The 12,844-nt window shown below is 52.3% G+C and overlaps 2 protein-coding genes across 2 annotated transcripts; one reads left to right on the top strand and one right to left on the bottom strand.

The window, feature by feature from the left end:
• Positions 1 to 374: 374 nt before the first annotated feature.
• On the top strand, positions 375 to 4,432 carry LOC306667703 (carbonic anhydrase 15-like; the record flags this gene model as incomplete). Its single annotated transcript, XM_079150413.1, is given in 9 exon segments — positions 375 to 427; positions 1,602 to 1,637; positions 2,116 to 2,293; positions 2,295 to 2,316; positions 2,834 to 2,994; positions 3,099 to 3,188; positions 3,508 to 3,574; positions 3,677 to 3,978; positions 4,033 to 4,432. Coding segments are annotated over 9 exon segments (1,083 nt in total). The 3' UTR covers positions 4,207 to 4,432.
• A 12-nt stretch (positions 4,433 to 4,444) lies between these two features.
• Positions 4,445 to 12,381, bottom strand: FAM246C (family with sequence similarity 246 member C). The gene has a single exon (XM_079150805.1). It carries the CDS (start codon positions 6,462 to 6,464, stop codon positions 5,742 to 5,744), a length of 723 nt encoding a protein of 240 aa, XP_079006931.1. The 5' UTR covers positions 6,465 to 12,381; the 3' UTR covers positions 4,445 to 5,741.
• Positions 12,382 to 12,844: the final 463 nt, after the last annotated feature.

Below are 12,844 nucleotides of genomic sequence, written 5' to 3'. Positions count from 1 at the left end.
GCCCTTTGAATAAATTCCCAATACCATGCAGAAACAGAGGGCCCTGGGTGAGAACCCTGGGTTCCTCCAAGCTTATCTTCCTAATCCAGACTCCTGAGGGGCCAAGGAGGTGTCAGTCAACAGGTGCCCCACGGTGGGGGGGAGGGTCAGGAAGGAACTGGTAAGTCTCTTAATAGAGGGGAGAGCTCCATTCGTGCATTCCTCATTTCTGTACATATCTACTAGAGCTGGAGAAGTAGGGAGGCTACGTACCGGTGTCATCTCAGCACCATAGCCAGCTTCCCAGCCCCCGCTTCCTTAACATTGCGAGCGCCTGGCCCCCTGACGGTTGGAAAGAGGCTCGGTACAGAAGTGTCACTCCACCAGACCTCGGTATGCTCAACACGCTAGCCCAGTGGGCTCACACCCGCAGGTACTCGGGTTCTCGGTATGGAACTCCTTTCAGGCATCTCTCCTGCGCCCCCCCCCCCCCCCCCCCCGCCCAAACGAACCAATCATTTCCCAGGAGAGTGAACTCAGGCTCTATCCCAAGCCTCTGGAGCTGCTGCCAATCATGAGAGCGAAGGGCCGGGCCAGAGTTTCCCCGAAATACTCTGGTAGGGTAGTCCTTGGAAAGGAGCGCAGCTAGGGAGGAAGCTGTGGCCTTGAGTGGGGTTGGAGGTCCCAGACCTGCTGTGAAGTGAGAAACATCCTGGGGGGCGGGGGGCCTCCCATCCTTGCTTCCCAAGTCACCGGCGCTGGGATCCAAGGTGTCCTCATCCTTCGAACAACTTCCTGATGGCTTTGATTTGTCACTTCTAGTCCCCAGCATCCCATTTCATCTACTGTAAATGGGAATAATAGGGCACACAACCTCCCTGCGCGATTATTATCAGCTATTATGCTGATAATATTATGAAGCCCTGGGATCAAGGCTTGTGCCTATCTGGTGAGTTCGGAGCCCTCCCTCCTGGGTGGCCTTGCCTGGGCGCTGCCCCCTCCGACCCTGAGTCTCCCTGTCCCCGCTAGCCTACAGTACTTGGCCACGCCCCTAGCCTGTCCCACTAATGAATATGTAGAGGCCTCACCTGAAGCCTAGCTCCAAGGTTCTCCACTACTTAAACGTTTTCTGGAGCGGCAGTCGCCTCCCCACCACGCAGGTCGTGAGCTGTGCGCTCCCCTTCCTCGTCGTGCAGCTGATGGTGCAGGTGGATTCTGAGGGTGAGCGCCAGCACTCTGCCCATCTAGTGTCCAATCTACCCAATCCCGCTTGTCTACACTACCTCTTTGGTCCTGCCAGTAGTTTGGGGTGAGGGGGTTTGGGAGGAGGATATACTGGGTTTGGGATGATAGGAGAGCAAGCTTCCCGCGGGCCTTTCCTGACCTAAGCCCCATTCTCTCTTTTTTTTTTTTTTTTTTTTTTCTTTTTTTTTTTTTTTTTTTGGCGAGGGGGTGCTGGGGATGGAACCCAGGGCCTTTGCTTACAAGGCAAGCGCTCTACCGACTGAGCTATCTCCCCAGCCCCGCTAAGCCCCATTCTCCATTCCTGTGCCCAGCTGGGATGGGGATTTGGAGAGGTCTGGAGAGGTCTCTCAGCTTAATCCCCTGCTCACTGTCTGCAGGTACCTGGTGTTTCGACTCCCAGGACCCAAAGTGTGGTGAGGATAGTGTCGTATGATCTGTATGGGATTGGTCTGTGTCCTGGAGCCAAGAATGGTACAAGAGTGATCAAGAGGCAGATTGCACACTGTGCTTCTGTGGTCTCTGCAGGTTCCTATGTTCTGTGTCCAAGTGACTGAACACCAGACAGCATGCATGTGACTGTCCCTCTGTGTATGTGTCTGGGTCTACTGTGATCACCAGGCCTGCTCATATCAGTCAGGGTTTGTGAGCCTATTAGTGTGGCCAGCCCAACTGTGTGCATGTAGTGGAGGTCCCCATTGTGGGTGTGCAACCATGTGGCAGATCCATTCACCCTGCATTCTGCCTGCAGACGTGGCTAGGTCAGGTGCAGGATGCAGGGAAAGGATGTGCCTGAAGGGAGCAGGAAGGAGTTTCCTGAAGTTGAACTATTCTCTCTCTGGGTTTGTGGGTTCTACCTTCCTCTGTGTACCCCAGGCTACCTCCTTGATATACCCTACAGACCCTAGACCTTGTTCCCTTAGGTCCCACCCACTGGAAGGAGCTAGCCCCTGCTTGTGGGGGCCCAATCCAGTCCCCCATCAACATCGACCTTCGCCTGGTTCAGCAGGACTCCTCTCTTCAGCCCTTCGTCTTTCAAGGCTACAACTTGGCACCTCCAGGCCCTTTGATTTTTAAAGAATGATGGTCATACAGGTCAGCACCCTAGAGTCAGGGCTCCCACAAAGAGGTCAAGAACCCTACAGAGCAGAAGGGAACTCCCAGTAAGTACACAAAGATCAGACTCACACACACACAGGAGCTAAGCCACCATACAGAACCTCCCAAAGAGATTAGGAACCTCCACAAATATAAGTCATCGACCCAGACAAGTGGGCTAAAAAGCTCCATACAAGAATGGGAACCCCTATATAAAAATAAGAATCTCCATAAATAAAGCAGAGGAAACCACATATACAGTGACCAAGACAACCTCCATAGTTAACAGGACCCTCCCAAAAAATAGCAGCCAGCCACAGCCCCTGAGGACATCCAGAAGTCACTTCCCACCTGCAGGATCTTCTACCTGGAGAGGAGTCACAACTACACGTAGCTGGGGTCAATGTGCCCACCTTAGGAGGATTGCCCTTTCCTCTGTTGAGCTTGTGAGGGATTCCCACTGCAGGTGGTGTGTTATCAGGGAAGAGAGTGTCATGTGCTCCCTTACCCTCAGTGCTACTCCACATGGATACTAGTCCACAGAACCACCTGGAGATGTGGGGGGCCGGGTTGCCATCACCTGCCTACCGAGCTCAGCAGCTGCACTTTCACTGGGGGGCCCCAGGGCACACAGGCTCGGAGCACAGCCTGGATGGAAAGCACTACTCCATGGAGGTGGGCTCTGGCATGGGGTAGGATGGCAGGAGTGCCCCACCGAAGTCAGAGGAGCATGGGAGGAGAGGGCAGCTGGGTATATCCTCTGGTCTCTACTTCCCCAGATGCATGTGGTCCACATAAACACAAAATACCAGAGCCTGGGGGAGGCACATCTCCCTGATGGTCTTGCAGTGCTGGCAGTGCTGTTGGCGGTGAGGGAGGAACTATGAGACTCCATATACTTTCCCAGAAAGTGGGGTTTGAATGGGGTGTGGAGGGGGCAGTGTGGGTCTTTGGAGTGGTTCAGAGATCTATAAAGTTAGTAGGATTTTAAGGATTCTGTGAGAGGACAGGGCCAGTGGAAGGTTGTGGATCTGCTGGTTCAGTGGGAGGTGATTCTCCCCCTAGCAGATTCCCCAGATACTCACTACTACTGGGAACTTCCCAGTAGAGTCTCCTCACTATTTCCAGAATTCCCACCTTTGGATACCTTCCACTCAGGGTCCCTCACACTGGGATCCCCCTCCCCAGGAGCAGAACCAGGACAATGCCAACTTCTCTGCTATTGTGTTGGGCTTGAATGACGTGTCTTCACCTGGTGAGGAGCTGCTGGGTCCCATCTGGGCTGGGAATTGCTGGGGGTGGAGAGTTTAGGGCACAGGGAGGCAGATTCCAATCTAACCTCCCCTCTCCTGCCCAGGTGTCTCAGTGAATATGACATCCACCTTCCCGTTGGCCTCACTGCTACCAGGCCCCTTGGTGCTTTTGCATTACTATCCATACTCTGGGTCGCTGACCACACCTGGCTGTGAGCCTACTGTGCTCTGGACGGTCTTCAAGAACACTGTACCTATTGGACACTTGCAGGTGGGACCACTGCCCCTACCCTGGGCAAGGCTGCCTACTTTCCAAGGCTTCAGCCCTCCCCTGCTCACCCTTGCCCCTACCCCATCTTTTTTTTTAATTTATTTTTATTGTAAACAAATGGGATACATGTTGTTTCTGTTTGTACATGGAGTAACAGCATACCATTTGCGTAATCATACATTCACATAGCCCCTACCCCATCTTGACCCATCTTTTGCCCTGCACTCTCAGTTAGCCCAGTTCCAGGCTGTGCCCCAGGCTGGGATGCTGGGCTTGCACCCTGAACCACTCAGGGATAATTTCCGCCCTCTACAGCCTCTTGGAGGGCGCATAATCTTGGCCTCCCCTGAAGCCTCCATTTGAGCAGCAGTTCCACCAGTCTCCCCCATCCTGGCTGGTGTGCATGGGGCTCTGCTGGGTCTGGGGCTCAGCCTGGTGCTCTGGCAAAATCCCTAGGATTCAAGGATGACATCCCTCCCACAATAAACAATGCACAGTGACCTTGGCCTAATGTGACTGGAGTTGGGGTACCTAGGATGAGCTGCCTCCCTTCATAGGTACTCCTGCCCTAACCCCACTGAGACCTCAGAGGACCACCTTCCCCTACCCCACCATAGCCAGTCTCAGGATCCTCTTGCAAAACCCCAAGACTGATCCGCAGATCCCTCTGAGAGAGAGAAGAGGTCTCCACTCCTAGTCTCCACTTTCTATCTGAAGTTAGCGCATCTTAGAAATGCCACCTTTAGCCCAAGATTAAACATTTTATTTAAAATTCAAGCTGGGGACACTGTGCCCAGTTGTAGGATAATCCCAGCTGAGGTTTCCCAAGACCAGTAGTTAGGAAATTGCTGCTTCTAGGCTCTGCTGCAAGCTGGGCTGAATTGGTGGATCCTGGTGACATAGACACTAGTGAAGAGTTGTCTGGCCATGATGAAGCCTCATGCAGGTGGTGCTCTCTAAAGTTAGGCAGTAGAGTCTTGATTGTAGGGTAACACTTTCTAGAGAGTCTATAGTGTCCAGGCAAATAAGGTTAGGTTAAGTGAGGGGTAAGTGTCCTTGGTGTCTCTGTCCAAAGCAAAGCTGAGTCGAAGGGATACTGACTGCACGAGACTGTGCAGATAATATCATCCACTAAGAGTAGACCTGGTTGTTAATGGAGTGAGGCTAGTCAGAGTCAGGATGCTGTCCAATTGACTTGTGGGAATGTGGAGGAAATAGACGATAAATAGATAGATAGATAGAGAAATGATAGATGATAAATAGGGCATTTTCCTCAGTGACACTGTCCAGGTCACAATGTCTCAGTAAGTGTCCCTGGAGTTTGTTGCTTAGTGTGACACGATTCCAGTGCATGGAAACTCTGCCTCCTCCCTAGGACCTTTAAAGAAAAAGAGTATGCAGTCTCCTCCCATGAAGGTAGGGAAGTTAGGTTACAGAACCCAGGGCTCTCCTGCTGCCCTCTTGGAGGCTGACATACCCCAGCCCAGATTCTTCCCCTGCCTTCCGCTGCCCCTTATTTTTCTTCTTATTGCTGGGGATGGAGCCCAGGGCTTGCGCATATTACACAAACACTGAACTACACCCCCAGCCCCCTTCTCCTACTCTAAGGTCCAAAGGGGTTCTACCTGCCCTTTCCAGTCCAGACTGTCCCCAGCAGTGATTATCTGCAACTTGGAACCATTCATACTCTGTACTCTGCAGACTCTGATCCTGGGCAGTTCCCACCCTCCGCCAGCCCCCTCGAAATCACCTCACTAGTTGGCGGTTATTGGTTGCTTACGGACTCTTCTGGCTCAGAAACACGCTCCATGAAGAGATCAGATCCCTACACTGACCCCCTTTGGTTAGCGGCGACAACTCCTGCACTTCGCCCTGGGCCGCCCTCAGTGCGGACGCCCTCAATCTCCGCCACCTTGAGGGGCCGCTGGCGACAGGGGAGTTTTCTTGTGATTCTTTCGGGCAGGGATTCGGTTCGCGCCGTCTTCCGCAGGGCCATCTGGGAAGTCGTTGGTTGGCCTGGAAGCAGCGACCAAGGCGTTCACAGTGCCTAGCGCCCGCAGCAGAGCTGGGACTCGGGGTCCTGCCCGCAGGACAGCACGGTGTTCACGGCGGGCGGGTGGCGGTGACTGTGGCGGCGGCAGCAGCGCTCGGAGGGCGTCCAGCTCCGCGCGAAGCTCAGCGCGCAGCTCCTCCAGCCCCGCGCCCAGCTCGGCACGCACTGCAGCCAGGCCCTCCTGCAGCCTCCGCTCGCTCACTTCAAGGACGCCGGCTGGGTAGGTGGCCCCGCCGCGTGGCTCCCCGCACACGGAACACACCGAGCTGCCGCTGCGCGCTTCGATTCTCTCGCTGGTCTCCCCCACTCCGGCTCCAGTCCCCCCAGCCCCGGCTCCAGCGCGTTCCACCAGCCGGAGCAGTCGCGGTGCCTCGGCCCGGGCCGCAGCTTGGGCTCGGAGCTGACCCCTCAAACGAGCCAGGCGGCCTGGGACGCGAACAACTTCGGAGACTGGCCCATTGGGCTGGGACCCTGGGTCTCGACGGCGGCCAGCGCCTTGTCTCAGCGCTTCGCTGGCACCATACGCACTGCGCACCTGAGCCCAAGAGCGTCGAGGCTCTGCAGCCATCTGCACAGCCACCTCCACCACTACAGCCAGCACCAGACCTAGCTGCGAGGACTAGCATGCAGCCTAGCAACCGCAGGGCCCCAGCGACACGAGGTGGAGAGGGCCCCTGAGACAGCTGTGGGAACACAGAACTCTAGGGATACAGCCTGGGGCCCAGGGAACCCGAACAGGACTGGGCCCAGGGTGGCTGGGGTTCCAAGGAAGCCCTGGCAAGTGGGAGTTGATGCCAGTAGGCACGATTGTGCTGGACTTGCCCGCAGGGAACATGCTGACGTGGGTTTCCACATGAGGCTTGGACTGCCTTCTAGGTAGAGGTGAAAAGAGGTGGAGCAACACTGCAGAAGCCCAGACATCCCCAGACCAGAGACAGAAATCAAGCTTACAACCTCTATTGGAAGTTACTGCCGTCATCACAGTTGGGGGAAAATTGGGCTTGATCATGGATCCCATGCCTTCCTCACTGGTTCAGGCTTACTTCCTTCCATGTCACAGTCCAGGCCACACTTATCTCTGAATTCTGTGCCCACACATAACCCTTGTTATGGGCCTCTCCAGCCATTCTTCTACCCCTCCTTTCAACTTCTTCATGTTCTTCCATGCTCCCAGACATGCCTCAGTGCTCTCAAAGGCTGCCGAAGTCCCTGCCAATCACACATTGTATTCCAGTCATATTCTTTTTTTAAAAAATGTTTTGTTTTTAGTTGTCGATAGACCTTTATTTTATGTGTGGTGCTGAGGACCAAACCCAGTGCCTCACATGCTAGGCAATTGCTCTTCCACTGAGCCACAACCCCAGTCCCTAGTCATATCCCTTTTAACCTCTTCAAAGTCAACCTTTTTTGCCCTTTTGGGCTGGTGCACAGGCCCCTGACCCCCATTTGCCTAGCAGTTCCCACTTATCCCTCTTGAGCCTGGAAGCAGGGTAACCTATTCCATGTCAGGTAACTCAACACCCCACCCCACACTGGGCAGCATACTTTACAGCTGGTGTTTGTTTGTTTTTAAGCTATGTGTATTCTATGTTGCTCAGGCTGGTCTTTAACTCCTGGATTCAAGTGATCCTTGTGCCTTAGCCTCCAGAGTAGATGAGACTACAGGTGCACACCATGGCACACAGCTCATAGCCAATTTTAAATGACTTTCTGTCTTCCTATAGTGGAGTCCTGGAGCCCAGGGATGGATTATCTTCTCCTGGGCAGAGTCTGACCCAGGAACAGGTCCTCATGTTGCTAAACATGCTGAATGTTGGATGAAGAAGCAAAAGGATGAATGAATGAAGTTGTGATCCTCTCCCTATTTTACAATAAAGGACTGAGGGGAAGAGCCAGTCCAGCCTTTCCTACCTGTCCTGGGCAGTCTGTCCAATTCTTCAGTCTGTTATCTGAGATCTCCTGGTTACCCTTGCTGTCTTCTTGCCTCTGCACCCCTTTCACCTATTCTTTCCTACCCTGTAGTTTTTGCAAGTGCCCTGCAGCCTGGGCATGTTGCAATGGGCTGTGGGCCCCTCTAGAGGGCGGTGTATCCCCACTTGGCATGTTCTCACCTCACCCCCAGGGGCTAGTTAGGACTCGGTGCTCTGGGCCCTGAAGCTTCCCCTAGGAAATTGTGAGGAGGGCACACTTGGTATGAATCCAAGCTGGGCTGGGAGGGACCACAGTGAGGCAACTACTGGAACCTGTTTCCCCAGAGTATACTCTCTGGCCTCTCTGCTTCTCTGCCTAAGTGTACATACAGGGGGAAGGTGGAGGGGATGGTTGTTGACCCTGTGCTTGGGTAGGGTCACCTGGGTCCCCTTTAGCTCATGCATTCACTCATTCATTCACTGCAGCCTGTATCTCAGGAAGGTGCAGAGGAGAGGTAAGAATTTGGCACTCTGTCAACCCCTCAGACTCCTGCCATTTCTGCTGAGTCACAACCCTACCCCCACTCCAGCTTCTGGCTCTGCTGATCCCTAGAGCCTCATTAACCATACACCCACCCCAACCCCAGTAATTAAAATGTTACTGACAAAATAGCCCTGGATTCCTTCCCCAGGTATGCTAGAGACAGGCTGTGTAACACAGGGACTGACTGTCTTTTCTCTGAACCAAGTTTGTACCCATGAAATGAAGGAACGGAATTGTGATCCTTTCCCTATTTTATAATAAAGGACTGAGTGGAGAGCCCAGGCCAGCCTCTCCTACTTGTCCTGGACAGTCTGTTCAACTCTATCTTCTATCCCTAGGAGGGGTTGGCAGAGAGACCAGGAGGATGGGAGAGCGTGCAGGATAGGCCCCAGGTTTGCCAACTAGCAGATATATGTAAGAAGTTGGAGGGACTTGGGCAGAGAGAAGTGGCTAATTTGGTTTTGTTGTCTATGACTATGGAGGTTTATGAACACAGTGAGATACAAGTCAAGCCTGTTCACTGAATCTAGGTTGTGATTGTTGAAGGTGCTGATGTGGAGCCTGATGCTTGTGGCAGATGATCCCAAAGCCATGGGTTGTGCAAGAAGGAGCAAGCATAGAGTGTGAGGGAGGTTCTGTGCACCTCAACAGATCCTGAGGAGGGCTGAAGAGATGGTGAGGGGTGAAGAGACTAGTCCTAAGCCCCTGAGCGCAAGTGCAATAAGAATCAAGAAGTAAGTGGTGAGGACCCTGGCCCAAGCTTCATTGATGATGGCGGTGCTAGGCTATATGCTCAAGTCTGGAGGTGAGAAAATGTGATCAAGAGAGCACACAATTCTTGTCCAGGCAGGCTAGTCAGAGTGGAGGTGTAGTCCTTCACAAAGAATGGGGCAGGAAGCAAAGGCAAAGCTGGATGGGCTCTAGGGTGAGGAGGGAGAAAGACCTGCTTATGTTTTTTCCTGGGCCTGCTTCACACCTGGGCATGCACTGGTAGCTCCCTGCATGTAAGGACTGACTGTGGGTCCATTGCAAGGCATTGTGGAGGTGATGAGGCCTGCTCTGGGGTTGTCTCCAACTGGCCTAGGTTCCGGCTCTGTGCATTAAGGTAGGTCATCCCTCACAAGCTAAGTGGGTGATTAGGGACCTTGACATTCATTAACTCATTAACAATGCAGGGGCAATGGGGAGGAAAAAAGCCCCAGGGCTTCTGGCATGGGTCTTGTTGGGGCAATCTCTCCGTGTAACTTAACTGTCCTCACTATTGCGCTTGGTTCTGTTAAACTCTGGCAGCTACCAAAACAGAAGGATTTATTTCCCAGAGCCTGAGGGCAGCTGGGAGTCAGGCAGAACCAAACCAACTTTTCTTGTTGGAGAGGGTTCTGGTGGTCTCCCAGGGGAGGGCAGCTGTAGGAACCAGGCTGGCCAGAGATGGGGAGATGATCACAAACTTCCAGATACCCATATCCCTACAGATACCATGAAGAAGAGTCTCTTCCTTGTCTTTTTTAGGTGTCTGACTGACAAGTTTAGGCCAACATGGTTGGAAATCAAAAAAGGAAATCAAAAAAGTAGGGAGAAGTGGGCTGGGGTTGTAGCTCAGTGGAGGAGTACTTGCCTTCCATGTGTGAGGCACCAGGTTCTATCCTCAGCACCACATACAAATAAATAAAATAAAGGTATTGTGTCCAACTAAAACTTAAAAAATACTTTTTAAAAAAGTCGGGGGAGGTGAACCTGGCTGAGCACTAGGTCCTGAACTGGCTCTGAGGGTCTGTATGGTGAGGCTGTAGGCCAGGTGAAGGCCTGAAGGGTAAACTGGAGGGGGACTTTGTAGTCTACAGGGTCTTGGAACTGCCTCCAGAAGGTGGTGGGGAAACCCAGTAGGGAACCCCACTGGGGAGCAAGGTTCAGTCAATGTATAATCTGTCCTGAGGGACCTGGCCACCGTAAGGATTCTGGGTTCAGAGGCCTCACAAAGACCTCTGGTGGCCCCTGTTGCCTAGTCTCTGTTTCCCAAGAGAAGTCAAAGCCCAGGAGCCTATGCTGGCAGGGAGGTGGTGAGGGCAGCAGAGGTGAGAACCTGGGAGAGCGTACTTGGCCACAACAGCAGCCAAGTTGGTCAATTCTGGGAAACCATGCCTCCTAGACTTCTAGCTGCAGGTGGCCTATAGTTCAAAGAAGAGGTCAGAGAAAAGTGACATGCCCCACATCATGACTTATTGCAGGATGGGGGGCAGGATTCCTACAGAGGTAAATTTAGGATGCACCTCGGTCCTGAACACCCACTGAGTCTTCCTACCATGCCCTGGCCTCCCAGTGGCACTGTCTACTTAGGTGCTCTATGGACTGCCCTGGGGCAAGTGGCTCAGCAGGGGGACAACTCATTACCCAGTAGTGTCCTTGCCTGACCTCCTAATGAACGCATTACTCAGTAATGACTTTGTTTACCTGTCCCTGTAGTCAGCAGCCTCACACCCATCCCCAGGACTCTCTGGCCTGGGGCAGCTCTAACCAGTCTAGGCTGTGGAACTCAGCTCCCCAACAACCTGCCCCAGATGGGGCAGTGGACCCACCAGCCTCTGTGTATGCCGACCATCAGCTCCCAGTAGGATAATTCCAGGTTCCTGACTGTCCCCTCCCAACAGCATGACCTGGACAAGAAAAACCCTTACCCACTCTGCCTCACTCTCTCAGCACAGATCCTTTGTTTGTCCAAACTTTTTTAAAAAAATATTTTGTCTTAGTTATAGGTGGGCACAATATCTTTATTTTATTTTTATGTGGTGCTGAGGATTAAACCCAGGGCTTCACGCATGCTAGGCAAGCGCTCTACCACTGAATCACAACCCCAACCCTCTTGGGCAAACTTTATTTAGGCCCCTGAACCTTCTCTTAGGCCTGTCTGTTCACTTCCTTGTAAATTCCAGTTTTAGCAAGAACTCTGCTAAGTCAGTTCAGCAAGAACCCCCTTCTTTACACCATAACTGCTCACCCTCAATATCTGATAAGGATCCTCAGCCTCTCCCATGCCTGAAATGATGTCTGATCATCCTGGCCTGCCTTTAGCTGGAATCCCTCCCTACCCCATTTGCTCTTAGTAATTTCCACCCACTAACCTTCACCCTGTTTCTTGTCTATAAATTACCACTTATTCACAGCGCATTCAGAATTGAGCCCAGTCTCTGTCCTCCACTGCAGAATCTCATTTCTGTGGTTCTTGTACCTATCCAGATGGTCCCAAATAAAGTCTTTCTTACCATTCTTTAATAAATGTCACTGAATAATTTTTTTCTTTAATCATGAGAAGGAAAGAGGGTCTATATGTAGGGTTGCTACTGAGCAGTGTGGAGGGCCACCTAAGAGGGACATACTGGACTCATACAAGGGCAACCTCAGGGGACTTTTCTTCCCCTGCTTGCTGGGCTAAGGTTTTCATGTCAAGGCCATACTGAAGATGTGAAGGAAGCCAGAAAGGAGAGTCACTGTGATGGGTCAATCTGTCTGAGGCCCTTTCTTGCCCATGTTCCAGCAGATTTCCTCTCACGGCCATGCACATCCTGTTTCTGAGGCCAGCTCCCCCTGCTCAGCCTAAGGACACAGTTTATGCAGCCCTCCTGGAATGGTCTTCTCCGGGTTACTCCTGTGTCTTTCTGCCTGGCATTCACTTTGTAATTCCTTCTGGCCCATGGGGCCCATTATCTCTATCCTCCTTTGCATTTGACTTCCACGAGGATAGGGACTTCCCTGTGTCTTCACCACCCAGAAAAGTGCCCAGGACACAACAGTACATCATAAATATTTGTCCACTATCAATGATTGAAGATGTGTCCACAGGTTTTGGCATCTAATAGGCACTCGATAGATGTTGTCTTCTTAATCTGTGGGATTACATGGTGTTGCATTTGAGCCTCTGCTAACAACAGGCTCAGCTGCCTCTGCTGGCTGCATCTCCAAGGCTCCTGCTTGTGCGAAGGCAGAGTCTCTGCCTGATCCTTTGTTCCTAGTCTACTATGGGAGGAGGAGGCTGCATTCACCTCACTCAGGGAAGGAGGAAGGGAGGGAGGTAACTCTAGGAGTGGGTCCTAGAGTGCAGTGCTGATGTGGGGTGGGGAGAGTGCACATGGAGAGAAGGGCATGCAAGGAGAAAAGTGGTGGAAGCAGAGCTCTTGTCACTCTTGCCCACCCCTTGGACCCCCCACCCTTGAGCCCTTTTGCCTTGGTAGGTGGGGCTGAGGCAGCACAAATATTGAAATAGGCCATGTCAGACATTTTAACATGCCCTTCTAACTGACACTCTGTCAAAGTATTTCCATCTTCTTAAACTTAAAAGTGGTTATTCTCTTTATTATGTGTTTACTGTAACATGTGACAACATACAAAATATTACAGCTACCTAAGTTAAAAGCATAATTACATAACCACCATCTGTGAACCAACTTCTTAACCAAGACAACCTAGTATGAATGGCTCATTCTCCTTCTCTCCAGAGGTACC

The sequence above is a fragment of the Sciurus vulgaris genome (genome assembly GCF_902686455.1).
Source record: "Sciurus vulgaris genome assembly, chromosome: 8".
NCBI classification, from domain to species: Eukaryota; Metazoa; Chordata; class Mammalia; order Rodentia; family Sciuridae; genus Sciurus; species Sciurus vulgaris.
Note: the sequence above shows the minus strand (reverse complement) of the source record. Positions and strands in the feature narration are given on the sequence as shown.